Source organism: Salmo trutta, chromosome 12 (genome assembly GCF_901001165.1).
Source record: "Salmo trutta chromosome 12, fSalTru1.1, whole genome shotgun sequence".
In the NCBI taxonomy this organism is placed as follows: domain Eukaryota; kingdom Metazoa; phylum Chordata; class Actinopteri; order Salmoniformes; family Salmonidae; genus Salmo; species Salmo trutta.
In genome coordinates this window covers 51,313,442-51,331,448 of record NC_042968.1, presented here as the reverse complement: position 1 = coordinate 51,331,448, position 18,007 = coordinate 51,313,442, and the positions used below count along the sequence as shown (strand labels likewise).

Genomic DNA, 18,007 nt, shown 5'->3' with positions numbered 1-18,007 from the left:
ACATGTGACTATTAAACTTCTAATCCAAAATCTTAGAATTTGTTCAGGAGAATTTTACCTGACCTACCTTTTACCTTTTCGCAAGAGTACAGTAGACAGGGAAGAAGTGTAAGGGGTGGGGTAGTTTGAGGGGGAAATATGAGTAATATTGATCCAAATAAATTCAATTATTATTGGAGGAATTATTGATATAAGCAAAACTGTCCCAAATTGACAATCGCCCAAAGAGTAAGCTGACACAAATGCTCAGCTGCACATGTTTTATTAGACCACAAACAACACTCCACAGAAGTGACACATGATACAGTAAGAAAACGTTTGTCTGAAATTGTATTACACTGTTTTGCGCACAGAAGTGAAGCATTTGAACTCGGCGGTTTGAGCATGCGTTGTGTAGCTTTGTTACTGTTAGCTACTTAGCTAGCTATTGTAAAAATGGCGTTAAGCAAAACCTTTGGCCAGAAGCCGATTAAATTGCAGCTAGAGCAAGATGGAGACTTCTACATGGTTGGATCAGAGGTGTGTATGAGAAATATTTATCTAGCAATACAGCGCAGACAGCATTTTGGCCATCATCAGCCTGCGCCATTGTTGTCTGTCATGAAAGCTAGCTACATCTCATAGCTAGCAAAACATCGCGCTGTGCAGAATGAATCATGTCTGTCTAGTTCTCCAGCACCGTCAAGCTCGCATGCAATTAGAGTGTCGTCTACGCTGTCTATTGTAGTAATAAGCACAAAATCAAGTGAGCGTACTATTGGCCCATGCAATGTCAATGTGGACAAACGGCTTGCTAGCTAACGTTAACCAAGTCAGTTATTGTTGTGTCTGTGTGTGGTCTGGAGTTGTGCGCTGGGTGTTTCTAACCTAAAACACACGACAAATATGAAAGGGACGAACACGAGAAAGTAAGTAAGCTATACAGAGTCAGTGCCAATACCATATTTACATTGTGCAGGGATACTGGCGTGGTAGAGGTAGGCATGTGCAGAGGTAAGGTGACTAGGCATCAGGCTATAGGAAACAGACAGCAGCGTATATTATGTTTGTGAGCAAATTAAGTGTGCGTAGTCAGTGCTAAAATAAAAGGTCCTGATGGCAGGGAGCTCGGCTCCAGTGATTTACTAGGCTGTCCACACCACCCTCTGTAGTGCCATGTGATTGAGGGCGGTGCAGTTGCCATTACCAAGCAATGATGCAGCCAGTCAATTATGCTCTCAATGGTGCAGCTGTAGAACTCTTTGAGGGCCCATGCCAAATCCTTTCAACCTCCTGAGGGGGGAAGAGGTGCGGTCTCGCCTTCTTCATGACTGTGTGTGGACCATTTTAATAAGTATCTAAGTGATTTGGGCAACGAGGAACTTGAAGCTCTCAACCCGATGTGGATGGAGGCGTGCTCGCCCCCTGTTTTCTGTTGTCCGCGATAAGCTCCTTGGCCTTTCTGAGGTTGAAGGAGAGGTTGTTGACCAGGTCACTGACTTCCTCCCTGTAGGCCAAGGGTTCCCAAACTTTTTTGGCCTGCGACCCTGTTTTGATATCATTTTTGGGGGTGACCCCCCCACCCACCCATGTGAAAAAATGTGGGTAATCAATGGCCAATGTTTACTTTTGTAATTTGGGCAATGACAGTCTATTACAAATCAGTCTGACAGTATTTTTTTTTACAGTATTTCAATCTGAAGACAGTATGGTTTGAAGTGACTAACATGTATCGGAAAGGTATTTAGAAGTTCAGAATAATGTTCAGGCAATAATGTTTTATGATCGTTGATGATATTCTTATCCACCAGTCTGATTTAGTGCCTGGTCTTGTCCACTCGGTTCTAATGGCTTGTGGGCAGAGTAGAGGGAAACAGAATGTACATAACGTGTTCCTGAGAGTCGTATCTTTCAGTGATGGGGTCATAATACTTTGTAGCTTAAACCTTTCAAAAGATAGAGCCACATTTGTAGGAAGAAAACAGAAACCGGTCTGTTTATTACAACCACATCTAACGGCTATTGGAGGTTTCTGACGTAACCCCGGTTCTATGAACCAAGTGCAAAAATTGTCTCCTCACCACGTTTTCAAGTCAGGTGACCCCCTCATGGGGTTGCGACTCCTAGTTTGGGAAACCCTTCTGTAGGCTGTCTCATCGTCACCAGTGATCAGTCCTACCACCGTCGTGTCGTCAGCAGACTTGATGATGGTGTTGGAGTCGTGCACGGCCAAGCAGTGGTAGGTGAACAGGGAGCTACATGAAGTGTAGGGTCTTGGGGTTGTTTCTGGACTGTCTGGGCCCTATACTCTGTTAACGCAAAAAAAAAAAAAAACTCTTCCTTGCTCTCAGGTTGGAAACTACCTCCGTATGTTCAGGGGCTCTCTGTATAAAAGGTACCCATCACTCTGGAGGAGGTTAGCCACAGTAGAGGAAAGGAAGAAGATTGTAGCATCATCACACGGTGAGTGATACACTCTTGTCAGACACATTATCTTATGAAAACTGTCTTATTGTTTTTCACACAGCCACTTGGTCCCGTGTGGCTCAGTTGGTAGAGCATGGTGTTTTCAACGGCAGGGTTGTGGGTTCGATTCCCACGAGGGACCAGTACGGAGAAAAAAATGTATGAAATGTATGCATTCACTACTGTAAGTCGCTCTGGATAAGAGCGTCTGCTAAATGACTAAAATGTAAAAATGTATAAGTCCAGGCAGCAAGTAGCACTCTAGGATATTATTAACACAACACAACTTTTAGCCACAAGTGTGACTCTGCTGAAGGCGTCCGAATGTGAAGAGATCTTTGAGGGGAATGATGAGAAGTACAAAGCGGTTTCCATAAGCACAGAGCCACCGGCGTACCTCAGGTAATGCCTCCCTCTTATCTCACCATATAGTCTTCTGCGTTAGGAAAGAACCGAGTGCTGCTAGTGCATGACAATATGATTCATACCAAATTTCGGGAGTATGCATGCCAAAACAGAAATTCCACTTAAAAACTATATTTTGGTATTTGTTTCATTCGTCCACTGTTGATACAGTCCCAAAATGTTTTGAATATCAGCATCATTTTTTCAAGATATAAAACTTTCAAAGTACAGAAAGTGTCACCGTATGATGTGCTGTATTTGAGTTGAGCCTTTTTAGTGTGAACTAAGCCAAATGGGTTTTGTTCATCATATGTCCACATGTCAAAAGTCCCTAGTACTTCTCTGTCCATCGCAGGGAGCAGAAGGCAAAGAGGAACAGCCAGTGGGTCCCCACGCTGCCCAACAGCTCCCACCACCTGGATGCTGTGCCCTGCTCCACCACCATCAATCGCAACCGAATGGGCCGCGACAAGAAGAGGACCTTCCCCCTGTGGTGAGGAAAGCAAACTCACATTGGCCAGTGGCTGTGTCTGTATTGATACACACACACTGAGTGCGTGTGTGCCATTTTATATAGATAGACCTGTGCCGTTTCGTCATGGAGCAATACACATGCGTCTTTCTATAAACTAGGGTACAAGTGAGGATTTCCTATGCTGGACAACTTGTTACAGTTGTTGATAAGTCATTGATAATAATCTGCCAATTTGTTTCATGTCATTACTTTAAGATATAAGGGGGAATATAGATGTATTCCATAAAATTCACAAGTTGATTTAAAACCTATGTTTAACTTTCTCATGGTTGGTGTCTTGATGGATTTGTCCAAAATCGTGTGACTTTTCTGTCCTTGCATTTATGGTAAAGCAAGTTGTCGTTATAGCATATATAAACCATTAATCAGTTAAATTAGACATTGAACAAGAATCCTGGATCTAGCTATCGGACATTTATTTTTTTGTAACTATACTGAACAAAAATATAAACTCAACATGTAAAGTGTTTCATGAGCTGAAATAAAAGATCCCAGAAATGTTCCATATGCACAATCTTATTTCTCTCAAATTTTGTGCACAGATTTGTTTACATCCCTGTTAGTGAGCATTTCTCCTTTGCCAAGTTAATCCATCCAACTGACAGGGGTGGCATATCAAAAAGCTGATTGAACAGAATGATTATTGCACATGTGCTGGGGACAATAAAAGGCCATTCTAAAACGTGCAGTTTTGTCACACAACACAATGTCACAGCTGTTTTGAGGGAGCGTGCAATTGGCATGTTGACTGCAGGAATGTCCACCAGAGCTGTGGTCACGTGTAACCACGCCAGACCTCCACACCCGGCTTCTTCACCTGCGGGATGATCTGAGACCAGCCACCCGGAAAGCTGATGAAACTGTGGGTTTGCACAACCAAAGAATTTCTGCACAAACTGTCAGAAACCTCAGAGAAGCGTGGGTTATGGTATGGGCAGGCATAAGCTACGGACAACGAACTCAATTGCATTTTATCGATGGCAATTTGAATGCACAGAGATACCGTGATCCTGAAGATCCTGAGGCCCATTGTTGTGGAATTCATCCTCCTCCATGTTTGAGCATGATAATGCACGGCCCCGTGTTGCAATGATCTGTACAGTCATGGCCAAAAGTTTTGAGAATGACACAAATATTAATTTTCACAAAGTCTGCTGCATCAGTTTGTATGATGGCAATTTGCAGCAAAGAAGCCATTTCTCTCCAGGAAAAACATGGACAGACTGATATTCTGCAAAAGGTACAGGGATTGGACTGCTAAGGACTGGGGTAAAGTCAATTTCTCTGATGAATCACATTTCCGATTGTTTGGGGCATTCGGAAAAAAAGCTTGTCCGGAGAAGACAAGGTGAGCTCTACCATCAGTCTTGTGTCATACCAACAGTAAAGCATCCTGAGACCATTCATGTGTGGGGTTGCTTCTCAGCCAAAGGAGTGGGCTCACTCACAATTTTGCCTAAGAACACAGCCATGAATAAAGAATGGTACCAACACATCCTCCGAGAGAAACTTCTCCCAACCATCCAGGAACAGTTTGGTGACGAAAAATGCCTTTTCCAGCATGATGGAGCACCTTGCCATAAGGCAAAAGTGATAACTAAGTGCCTCGGGGAACAAAACATCGATATTTTGGGTCCATGGCCAGGAAACTCCCCAGACCTTAATACCATTGAGAACTTGTGGTCAACCCTGAAGAGGCGGGTGGACAAACAAAAACCCACATTCTGACAAACTCCAAGCATTGATTATGCAAGAATGGGCTGCCATCAGTCAGGATGTGGCCCAGAAGTTAATTGACAGCATGCCAGGGTGGATTGCAGAGGTCTTGAAAAAGAAGGGTCAACACTGTAAATATTGACTCTTTGCATCAACTTCATGTAATTGTCAATGAAAGCCTTTGACACTTATGAAATGCTTGTAATTATACTTCAGTATTCCATAGTAACATCTGACAAAAATATCTAAAGACACTGAGCCAGCAGACTTTGTGAAAATTAATATTTGTTTCATTCTCAACTTTTGGCCACGACTATACACAATTCCTGGAAGCTGAAAATGTCCCAGTTCTTCCATGGCCTGCATATTCACCAGACACGTCACCCATTAAGCATGTTTGAGATGCTCTGGATCAACGTTTACAACAGTGTGTTCCAGTTCCCACCAAAATATCCAGCACAGGTATTGAAGAGTGGTGCAACAGGCCACAATCGACAGCCTGATCAACTCTATGCAAAGGAGATGTCATGCTGCATGAGGCAAATGGTGGTCACACAAGATACTGACTGGTTTTCTGATCCATACCCCTACCTTTTTTTGCGGGATCTGTGACCAACAGATGCATATCTGTATTCCCAGTTGTGAAATCCATAGATTAGGACCTAATGAATTTATTTCAATTGACTGATTTCCTTATACTAACTCAGTCAAATCTTAGAAATTGTTGCATGTTGCGTTTATATTTTTGTTTAGTGTAGATCTCAGAAATACAGTGTAACTACGTAACATTTCGTGTTGCGTGGTGAAAACGGTTTTCATGGGCACACAAATCCGCCCAAAATGTTGCAATTGCAAAATAGAATGCGTCTAACCGAAAGTCACCTTACCTTGAAACTTAACCTACAGTGCCAGTCAAAAGTTTGGACACACCTACTCATTCCAGGTTTTTTTTTTATTTTTTACTATTTTCTACATAGTATAATAATAGTGAACACATCAAAACTATGAAATAACACATATGGAATCATGTAGTACACCAAAAGTGTTAAACAAATCTAAATATATTTGAGATTCTTCAAAGTAGCCACCCTTTGCCTTGATGACAGCTTTACACACTCTTGGCATTCTCTCAACCAGCTTCAACTGGAATGCTTATCCAACAGTCTTGAAGGAGTTCCCACATATGCTGCGCACTTGTTGGCTGCTTTTCCTTCACTCTGCGGTCCTCAACTCATCCCAAACCATCTCAATTGGGTTGAGGTTGGGTGATTGTGGAGACCAAGTAATTTGATACAGCACTCCATCACTCTCCTTCTTGGTCAAATAGCCCTTACACAGCCTGGAGGTGTGTTGGGTCATTGTCCTGTTGAAAAACAAATGACAGTCCCACTAAGAGCAAACCAGATGGTATCGCTGCAGAATGCTGCGTATCACTGCAGAATGCTATAGAAGAATTTCAAATATTAAATATATTTTGATTTGTTTGACACTTTTTTTTTACTTCATGATTACATATGTGTTGTTTTGATGTCTTCACTATTATTCTACAATGTAGAAAATAGTAAATATAAAGAAAAACCCTTGAATGAGTAGGTGTGTCCAAACATTTGACTGGTACTGTAAATAGATACTTCGTTAACGTGGTTCTTCAATAATTTTGTAATACTTGTTGGATGCACATTTGGTGTCGAGCTGTTTAATTACACTGTGATAATTTCACACATCATCTGATCCAGGAAGGAATTTTGTGAATGACAGTCAAGCGAGTACCAGCTCTTGTGATGGCACATCACAGCTCATTTACCTTTTTTTTATTTAATTTTTTTAAATCATGGAATATGTTTGTATTCATGCTGGTCTTATCAAGGGAATACGTTTGTACTTTGTATCTGGGTCCTAAAGGGAAGTGTTTGTGTTGTGGTCTTAGACAAATCGCTGTAGAAACTGCCTAGATGTCATTGGATGATGGTAGGAATTGAATGGGATTTTATTTAGTGGTTTTTACTTTCTGTATTGAACATAATTGTTTTATGACATTTGACTAGATTTCATAAAACAAGTGCTGAAAAAAAGGTGTTGAGGATTGTCCAGAATATGTTGGTGTCTCATTTGTTACAGTACGTCGGTGAAGACAGTTGTGACTGGATCCACATGAGATCTAATATCCCTAGCGAATTGATGTTGATCATCTGTTTTAGTCTACTTGATTTACAGCAGTGTATTGTTAGATTTAACAGAGAAAGCATCAAGGTAATGAGTTCATGTTTTCATATGTTTTTTGGTCGCTTTCTCATTATTAAAACAGATGTTGAGGTTAATGCTACTTTTATTCATGGCTTTATTATGTGAGCCTGCATTTGCCACACAGTGTACAGAGAAATCACCATGCATGCATCCAATTTATTTAGTCAGGCAAGTCCATATTATGCTCAGATTAAAAAAATATATAATAATAATTTGAAAATTAGTGCATTGGCAAAGGCTAAAAGATGCATTATTCTTAGTGGTAATTGCCTTTATTTAAAAAAAAATACACTTTGCATATTTTTGGAGGGGGAGGGGTTCTATATTAAGCCTTACATTTTAGTCATTTAGCAGATGCTCTTATCCAGAGCGACTTACAGGAGCAATTATGGTGAAGTGCCTTGCTCAAGGGCACATCAACAGATACACCTCGTCGGCTCAGGGATTCTGATTTCGGTTACTGGCCCAATGCTCTTAACCGCTGGGCTACCTGCCGCACAATTGTATAAAATTACAATTAAGTACTTGAAAAAGTCCCTCCCTGAAAGTCCTTAAATTTGACTTGCCAATGTCTGTATCAACCCTGCTTAAAGGATGTATAGTCCTAGGCTTATGATGTTGTAAGTGGACTTATGGGTCAATTTGCATATATTCCTCTAAGTACACATTTGGAACTGCATAAAAATATATTTTTTGTTTCAAACCATTTTGAAGTTTTGATCCCAATGTGACACATTGGCCCCATTTATTTATAGAAAGACCTACATTGAGAATAATCTCTGCACTTTTCAGGCTGGGTTAGAAGGGCCCTTTTGATGACTTGTGCAAAAGTGGCTTTGTACTCTTTTTCTCATTGACCGCTTCGAGGTACTTGCTACATTTCTCTTGTGAAAATGAGCCTTTGGAAAAGTCCTGAGATGTCCACGTTAGCGGATGAATCTCAGCTCTGCTTGTCATAACGGCTCTCATCAGTGACTGCATGATGGCGATCCTTAGTGTGGGAAAAATGAAGGAATGGTTCAGTCGCACTCTGTTTCACCCTCTCAAGCTATTTGAGGGTCAGGAGATACAACTTGAGATAGAGGTCGTCCAGGGTCACTGGGACTCCCTCCTCTGGTTTTTAAATTAGGTCGAGTTGCTCATTCATCAAGTGTTTTTCTGGTGGTCTTCCAGAAAGCAAGCACTGTCCCCTGACATGACCGTCTGAGAACATCCTTCCCTCTCTCCCCCTTCCCACAGCCCACTTGTCGAGATAACAAAAGCATTTAATTGTGTTGCTGGAACATATCAAAACAGATCTGCCTACTCAGGCACTTTTTGCTGACCTTGAAAGATGGAGGCTTTTAAGCGCAGTTGCCATGTTTTCAACAGTCACGGTCTCTATCTCTTGTTTTCATGGCATCTTTGTTTAGTTGCTGTGTGTGTTTGTAACTAAGCTCTCTAGATGATTTACGGTTGAGATAATAAAGTAAAGTACATACTAAATGATGTTAGGATCTTGTTTATCTACCTAATGGTGGAAAAGTTAGTTTAGGAATAAGACACCCTTGACTTGTGAAAAATGTAGGCCTAAACAACTTAATTATTTGAAGGAACAAAGAGCGACGCAAACTGTGGGTGAATGCACCGTGATGCCTTTTCACCTTGTATAGCCTATGATGCTCCAAAAGGCCCACTCAATTCTAGAAATCACATCTCTTTATTTTTTTTTAAAGCTTGAAAACGCATAAGTCAGCATGTCTGGCTCAAAGCATTGCTCCTTTTGCTGTGGTTTTAGCAGAGGATCCATTGTGTGGCCTCGCTAGTGAACATCTCTTCCTTTTCTGGCGCAGGTGTGATCTGTTGAACAGTGCATGTTGTGTATGCTGCTCTCTGAATGCTAGTGTTGATGGACATTTAGTCCAGAAAATATCCTATAGAGCGACAGATGACTGAATCTTTCACTGAATACCCAATTTTGCAGGACAATAGAATTTACCGTTTGTTGAATTTGAATTCTATTAGGATGCCCATTAGCTGAGGTCATGCCGTCAGCTAATCTTCCTGGGGTCTAACACAGAACTAAAAATACTTTACTAAGAATGTGTAGGATACCAACCTGGTCCCATTCTGTATGTGCGGAGCCAACTCTTCTATCGTTGTCATGCCAAACACATGTTGACATAACAAATTAATGAACACGGAAAGCAGTTGGCTAAAGTAAAAACAGCCTGGACCACCAGGCTAGTAGAATGATGAGAGAGAGAGACACAGAATTCCCATGTGATAAACATCAATTCATCATACATTCCGAATGGTGGCCACCGGTGTACAATGACGCTTATTGGGTTCATCTTTTGTTAGCAACGACCAGCTGAAGACGAGTAGAAGCTAAATTAGGGGTAGATGCTACAGCCTGGTATTCACGATAAGTGTCTTTAAATGTCTCCAATAATGATGGGAAGACAAACAAATGATTTACTACTTTTCATAGGTTGTAGCGTGATCTAATACCATGTCTTCTCCCCCTTTTCCCTCTGCGAAGCTTTGACGACCACGACCCGGCGGTGATCCACGAGAATGCGTCTCAGGCTGAGGTGTTGGTTCCCATTCGTCTGGACATGGAGATTGACGGGCAGAAGCTCCGAGATGCCTTCACCTGGAACATGAATGGTACGGCTCCACTCTCCATTCCCCTTGGCTGGAAGACTGCTTTGGAGTTAGAAACTCTAGTTTGGGATGTTATTCTGAAGATTACTTATAAGGTTATAGAATCGCTTCACAGCAACAGCCGCACTTTGAGCCACATCTCAATAGTCTAAAGTGGCTTCTTTCCTATCCTAGTCTCATCTGCTTCATCTGCACTGATCTGAAAATACACTGGTTAGATGGAAGCAAAGTGATGGATGCCTACTAAGGAAAAATCCTGCTCTCATCAGCCTTGTTCTTTCACATCAGGGTGATTATAGGAAAGAATACGAGGATCGGAAGCCACTCATTGACATTCACCCCTGTTCATTCTCTCTTTGCCTCCACTCACCGTCCTATCCCGTCCTTCCAGAGAAGCTGATGACCCCGGAGATGTTTGCTGAGATCCTGTGTGACGACCTGGACCTGAACCCCCTGGCCTTTGTCCCGGCCATCACCTCAGCTATCCGCCAGCAGATAGAGTCCTACCCCACAGACAGCATCCTGGACGAGCAGACTGACCAGAGGGTCATCATCAAGGTGGGCATATACACAGTCACACACAAACAATTCACTGCTGCAATAGGAGCACAGGCCAAGGGCTGCATCTCAATAATAAAATCAATGGTTTGTCATAACATCACTCCTATACATACTGTATTTCTTAAACGTGTGTGTGTGTCTCAGCTGAACATCCACGTTGGGAACATCTCCCTGGTGGACCAGTTTGAGTGGGACATGTCGGAGAGGGAGAACTCTCCGGAGACGTTTGCCCTGATGCTGTGCTCCGAGCTGGGCCTGGGAGGAGAGTTTGTTACTACCATTGCCTACAGCATCCGTGGCCAGCTCAGCTGGCACCAGAGGACGTACGCCTTCAGGTAACACAGATGCTCAAAACATGTATATAAATGCAATATATGCATTTGCACAAACATAGACACAAACACACACCAAACAAACAAAAACAACACTAAATACACATATATGGACACACAGAGCACACCTAATGACACTGATGGATCCAGACAGAACCTTCCCAGTTCACACACATGCTCGGTCAGACATTTTAACATCCTATGCATTGCCCAGTGTAATGACAAAATGGAGAGTTGGAGAGTTAGAAATACCCGCACACATATTTTGCAACTCTTTGATCGGAAGGTCTTTGTCACGACACATTTTTCAACCTAAATGCAGCATTCCCCATACTGTTTTGTAAAATAGATATTTTAAATACTCAAGATGTAAGGTTGCCAGTATCATGGATATTTGCTGGAATAAGGCCAGAACACATTTAGTTCCCCCAATGTGATGTATTTTAATATGCCCCTTGACTTATTTCACATTTTGTTGTTACAGCCTGAATTCAAAATTTATTACATTAATTTTTTGCTCACTCATCTACACACAATACCCCATAATGACAAAGTGAAAACATGTTTTTAGAAATACATCCACAGGTACACCTCCAATTGACTCAAATGATGTCAATTAGCCTATCAGAAGCTTCTAAAGCCATGGCATCATTTTCTGGAATTTTCCAAGCTGTTTAAAGGCACAGTCAACTTAGTGTATGTAAACTTCTGACCCACTGGAATTGTGATACAGTGAATGATAAGTGAAATAATCTCTGTAAACAATTGTTGGAAAAATGACTTGTGTCATGCACAAAGTAGATATCCTAACCGACTTGCCAAAACTATAGTTTGTTAACAAGAAATGTGTGGAGTGGTTGAAAAACAAGTTTTAATGACACCAACCTAAGTGTATGTAAACTTCCGACTACAACTGTATGTGTTCTGTAAGATTAACTATATCTCACAGTGACATGAACATGAGGTCAGGTTGAGGCATGTGTTGTGTGGTGTCTTAAGAGTGTGTGGGAAGGGGTTTAAAAGTTGGCTGCCTGCCTAATGACTCACAAATTGGGGTCTGTTAAGGATTTTAATTTCAAAGACACACACACACACACACACACACACACCCTTTAGCCTTCATCCATTATTCACAAGCACGGGTACCATGTGTTTTTCCACCAAAACAAAAGCTTCATCCATAGGGAGTTTCCAGCCAACTAAACACTAAAACGGTCCCTTTAGCGTCCCCAGGCGATCGTTTTACATATTGAAATGTCTTAACGTTGTACAGATTTTCTCCCAGACAGTGACACAGACAGACATACAGTGGTTCCTCCTTTAAAACTTGCGAGCTTACACAGCGGGACTTAGAGGTACCCAGCGTCACGGGTTCATTGCTCCAGACCACCACAAGGGGGAGTTAGAGCACTCATTATGCATTTAAGTCCCAAGGTTTTTATATGACCAATCATATCGAGTGGTACCAATGACGAATTTGACGCGAGCCACCCGTCCCTGGTGACTTTCTTCAGCAAAGATGGCTGACAAAACATTACGGGGGAAGCAAATGTAAGTAGTTATAACGTCATTACGAGTTAAGCAAAAAATGTACAATTGAGAGGAATATGTTAGTTAATGTAGAGACAAGCGATTGTGCATACTTTTTTGTCATGAAGTTAATTTACGAAAATCACTAGCAAGTGTTTTTTTTTTTTTTGTTTCAATCATCCAATACCAGGTGTATCAAACTCCATTATTTGAATGATGCTGTGTCTGCATGTATGTAATGATTACACATTGTAACTATGCAATAGACTAGAAACATGATTTTGTAATTCATATATACAGAATAAAAAACAGTACATCCTGCCAGCACACCCACAAGCGTGCTGAATGACGTGTAGAAGAGAGCGAGGAACGAGATGAGAGTAACAATCCAGGCTATTTGCTCAGAGACCAGCATAATAATGTAATGAAACAAGCAGGGAGCAGGTTTCGAACCCTCAACATTCTAGCCTGAAGTCCAGCACGCTATCGACTGTGCCCAAATGTATTAATTGGGGTTGGATCCGATTGAGGCTAAAAACACTTTATCAATTGAAGTTAGAAGCAAAAGCCTACAGCTATTTTAGTACCGTTTCGTGCTGCTCTGAGACAAGACCACTCCTTCCTCCCCGTCGGGGGATTGAACCCTGGTCTCCCGTCCGCACACAGGGATTCTTTAGCTAAATAGCCCAGTACTGTGTTGCCGACCGTCACTTTGTACAGCGCCATATTTTCCGTTCCATTCTAACAGAAACCCAGAGGGTTTTTCTTTTTTTATGGAATAGAAACACCATAATATTAATCAAATTAATTAAGCAAGTACCAGTCAAAAGCTTGGCCAGACCTACTCATTCCAGGATTTGTCTTTATTTTGACTATTTTCTACATTGTAGAATAATAGTGAAGACATCACAACTATGAAATAACACCGGTCCCCCGCGTGCCCTGCATTCTGTAGTACAGACATGACCTGCTCTCCCTTATGTAAGGAATTAGGCACTTTCCCATGTTTACTACAGTATGTATTGTAGACTGCACAGTAGCCTAATAAACAAATAAACACATTTAGTTAATAAAATAATGATGAAGAAATACTCTTTCAAAATGCAGATGTTGATTTTAGTTATGGATCTGTAACGAATTACTATGGGAATAAATATCAATGATTTACAGAAATATTGGAAGAAAGTTGTCTAATGAAGGCAAAACATTTAGCATCCTCCAATCCTGTAGCCTACTCCCGACTGTCACATTTGTACAGCTCCATATTTTCCATTCCATCCTAACGGAAACCCTGAGGATTTTGTTTTTCTCTGAATAGAAACACCATAATATTAATCAACATTTCTTAAAATAAATCCCATATACTATGTTATTACAAAAAATTAATACTATTAAATGCTTCTCTAGTATGCCCTCTGGTGGTCAAACTAGAAATAACTTGCAGTAACAGAAAAAATGGCTGACAATTTAAATGACATGCCACAGAATGCTGCGGCCGCACGCAAGGTGTGCCGCAGTATGACGCAACTTTTAAAGGAGGAACCACTGTACAGTACAGCCTGTTTGTTTGTGTGTTGTTCCTCCCCCACTCTGCCCTGCATGGTTTCTCATCGCATTAGCTTGGCTCTGTTCATTTGTGATGTTTTGTTCATATGGGCTGTTCCATTGTGTGTCACCTGCTTATCAAACAGTGGTGGTCGATTCCATTTCACCAATGGACATTTCATGAATTGAACTGAAATAACAAATGGAGAAATTAGTAATCGATTGCCAACCCTAATGCCAATGCTTTTGAGTCATTTCAAGTCATTGATTGTGTGTAAATGAGGACTGGAGAGTTTTTCTAACATGCCTTTTTGTTTTGTATTGCAAACTAATGATCTTTTCTACTCTCTTCCCCCACTTGTCTGTCTTTTTATAGGGCTGATTTCAGGTCAATATGCTTTTGAATTACTTGAACTACTACCCCTCTCCCCCAAGCTAAACCCTCACCAACTACGTTCTCTTGACATGATCTGCCTTGGGAAGCTGAGTACATTTACACTTTATCTCTCTCTCTCTCATCTGTTGACTTGACTTTGCAGGGCTTGTCCACCCAAAGGAAACCATTTTAACTTGTATTATGAATAAAAAAGCCTATGAAGTTGTATGATATTCTGTTTCTGCCAAGTCAGGGAAAACTATGTAGTTATCACTGTTGGTTGGTCTACAAACTGCACTACACACAAGTTTCAAGTTGTATTAGTTGTATGTACAGGGTACACATGGAATACACCGTCCAACGAAATGCTTACTTGCAGGTTCTTTCTCGACAATGCAACAACAAGAAGAAATAATAAAAGATAAGAATACAAACATAAAGTAAATAGCTCAGTAGAACACAGAAAACTGTGTGGCTTATTGTTGTAAATATGCAGAGAGAGGATCAGAAATCCAGAAGGTATCAGACAAAACGGTTCCACTGGTGCCTTTATCTATTCTCCCAGTTCTTCATTTGTCAAACTGAAAATGCATGTGTTAGTTTAGTATCCCTTATACCGTGGGGATTATAAAAAAAGAAATGTAGGTATTTTCACTACAGGTATGTAAAATGCCGAGCAGGGTTTGATGGATGCTGTATGACTGTTTTCATTGCTTTGGCTGAGTGTGCTAGTGGTGAATCTGTGCTTTACTTATCAAGATGGCATCTTCGTTAAAAAAATAAATAAATACATGATCGTCACGCAATTTTAAATACGAAATTTCCCAAAACCTTTTTTAAAAGTTTGAATAAGTCATGTTTTTGTCTGTTTGGATCAAGGGTATGTCTATTCCTCATCAAAATGGCACTAACTCACAAGAGTGACAAGGGCGGCCATGTTGTTTTTCTCCTCCAAGATGCCTCTTATTAGCTCTCCCAATTCTTCAACACACCATGACTGCAGCATGTCCCATCCTGGGCGCTCTCTTCCTAGTTTTGCGTCTCATTTCCTGTCGCTCTGATGTCATTTTCTGCAGTGAGAACCCCCTGCCAACGGTGGAGATTGCCATCCGCAACACAGGCGACGCTGACACATGGTGCCCTCTGCTGGAGACCCTGACAGATGCAGAGATGGAGAAGAAGATCAGGGACCAGGACAGGAACACCAGGTGAGAGAGAGAGAGCCTGGCATTCAAAACCTAGTTTTTTTTCTCAATTCATCTTTCCATTTTTCCTCCATCTTCCCTCAACCTTTTCCCCCAAAACGTGTGAGGAGATGGGATGCGAAGAATCACAGAAAGACCAATTGAGATAGCCTTACTTTCCGACTAGCCCCCTCGTCTCCTCCTCATTTCTATGTCCACTGTTGTAGAAAAGGAATACTACGCTCAAACGGTTTTTAGTATTTTGTTCATTATTCCGCTGTTAATACAATCCCAAATAATTGTGCATCTCATCAGTCAAATTTTAAGATGGAACACGCGTTATCATGACAGTTTTTTTGCTCTGGACAGAAAGTACTTTGCTCTGTATTGTTCTCTAACTTGATCACTTGACTGCTGACATGCACCATTTTTGGGGGATTGTAGTATTAACAGTGGACTAATTAAATGTTCAGGAAGAGACAACAAGATTCAGGTTTTTCCTCAAAATCAGACACATTTATTTTGGTCTGCACCACTCAGACAATTGAAAACTGATCCGTGCAAAACTAGTTATAATTTGCAATAGGGTATTTGGTCAGATAAGTATGAAAACTACTGTCCTACATCATCAGATTTCCCATCTAAGAATGTTTTCTACTGTGTTGTATTTATTCCAGCCCATCTGCCATATGAGGGGTTGGGTTAAATGCGGAAGACACATTTCAGTTGAATGCATTCAGTTGTAAAACTGACAAGGTATCCCCCTTTCCCATAGTAACCTATTTAATGTGTTTTCCTTTCAGGCGCATGAGACGACTTGCCAACACTGCCCCCGCCTGGTAGAGAGAAGCACCAATAAGCTACTACAGAGCCTCTAGTCCAGTGGTTCCCAACCTTTTTGAACCGTGGCGCACCTTGATGGGATATAAGATTCTGCGGCACACCAAAAATGTCCCTATTAATTTATCTGGTGGTAATGACCTCCATCTGATCTATATTGCATATCATCTATTTTCTGTGACAAATGTTTATTAAATAGGGTTTGTTTTAAGTATTTTCATAGTTCCTTACTCATGATGGTTCATTTGTGTATACCCCTTTTAAGAGCGTCCCGCAAATCTGCGCCAGAAAGAATAAAATATATGTATTGGGTAAATAGGTATTTAGTTTTGAACGGTCTGTGCTAGAGGTGCAACCACGGACACAAAGCCAAGCTCCGTTTGGTTTTATGGCAAGATGCTGTGGTATAGCTAAGCCTAGAGCCATATATTTAGAAATAAATTATTCTCGCTAAGCCTAATCAAACTTACAAGTGCTAATGGTTATCACAGACTAAGTAAAATAATAAAAATGACTGCTCGTGATACGATAAGGTGTAACAATGTAACATTTAATGTATTATCTGACTGGCACAGGTGCTCCCAAGTCAAAATTCCAGAGTGTTCAAACATTTTTATCAAGATTAGGAAAGGTTTTGTGGCACACCACTGTTTCTAGTCAGCTAACAGTCAACTCCTATGGGCCCTCTGTGGAGACACACACACAAACAAATGTGACAATAGACATTCAACTGGTCCCTTCTTACAGCCCCCACAATATTAACTAACTCAATGCTTGATTGTCATACTAATCCAGTACCAATGTCACATCTGTACTCCCACATCTGTACATTAATTAGAAAAATGACATCTGATCCCAGATCAGAGACTGTTCAAGGAGCCTTATCCATTTCTAGTGATGAATCCCAATCCAAGCCCCTCCAGTGGTTCAACCGCTATTCATTTCTGATGAGATGAGGCGACGTGGTATATTAAAGGTGCCATGGGTAGAGTGTATTTGTCCGTTTGAAATGTAGCCTTTGTCCATTCTACGGACTCACCATCTAAGTGAGCTCTACCTGTAATACTGCTTTGATGCACTCATATCTCTCATGATAGACAATGCTGACTGACTTGATCTGTCTGTTTAAAGAAACACTCAGACTCAACTCTTGCGAATAATGTAAAGTTATGTATTTATGCTGATACTTTTAGTACATTTTTGAGTTTTTTGTTTCCTTTTTAATAAAATAATATAAACCAGACATTTGAAATGAAGATTATAGGTTGCTCTACAAATTCTTGTTGAGTCGGCAAGTTGCACAATCAACAGTGGGCTATTATTATTTTTCACTGTGAGGTACAGCGCATTCGGAAAGTATTCAGACCCCTTGACTTTTTCCACATTTTGTTAAGTTACAGCCTTATTCTAAAATTGATGAAATTGTTTTTTTCCCTCAATCATCACACAATACCCCATGATGACAAATGAAAACAGGTTTTTAGAAATGTTTGCAAATTAATACAAAATAAAAAAACGGATACCTTATTTACATAAGTATTCAGACCCTTTGCTATGAGACTTGACATTGAGCTCAAGTGCATCTTATTTCCGTTGATCATCCTTGAGATGTTTCTAGAACTTGGAGTCCACCTGTGGTAAATCA

At 40.9% G+C, this 18,007-nt stretch overlaps 1 protein-coding gene across 3 annotated transcripts; it reads left to right on the top strand.

Moving 5' to 3' along the window:
- Positions 1-344: 344 nt before the first annotated feature.
- On the top strand, positions 345-17,605 carry LOC115203759 (SWI/SNF-related matrix-associated actin-dependent regulator of chromatin subfamily B member 1). 3 transcript variants are annotated; one of them, XM_029768725.1, is made up of 10 exons: positions 346-519; positions 2,331-2,442; positions 2,739-2,847; positions 3,206-3,343; positions 9,870-9,997; positions 10,386-10,552; positions 10,700-10,890; positions 14,339-14,350; positions 15,415-15,546; positions 16,326-17,605. In XM_029768725.1, exons 1-10 carry the CDS (start codon positions 436-438, stop codon positions 16,363-16,365), a joined length of 1,113 nt encoding a protein of 370 aa, XP_029624585.1. In that variant the 5' UTR covers positions 346-435; the 3' UTR covers positions 16,366-17,605. The 3 variants fall into 3 exon arrangements, with proteins under 3 accessions (XP_029624586.1, XP_029624585.1, XP_029624587.1); XM_029768727.1 differs by lacking the exon at positions 346-519 and adding an exon at positions 1,580-2,218; XM_029768726.1 differs by lacking the exon at positions 14,339-14,350 and having other exon boundaries at positions 345-519.
- The last annotated feature ends 402 nt before the right edge of the window (positions 17,606-18,007 follow it).

Coding starts and splice junctions, on each gene's coding strand:
- LOC115203759 (XM_029768725.1), top strand. CDS start 436: ATGGCGTTAAGCAAAACCTTTGGCCAGAAGCCGATTAAATTGCAGCTA. Junction 9,998..10,385: donor CTTCACCTGGAACATGAATG/GTACGGCTCCAC, acceptor CCGTCCTTCCAG/AGAAGCTGATGACCCCGGAG. Junction 10,553..10,699: donor ACCAGAGGGTCATCATCAAG/GTGGGCATATAC, acceptor TGTGTGTCTCAG/CTGAACATCCACGTTGGGAA.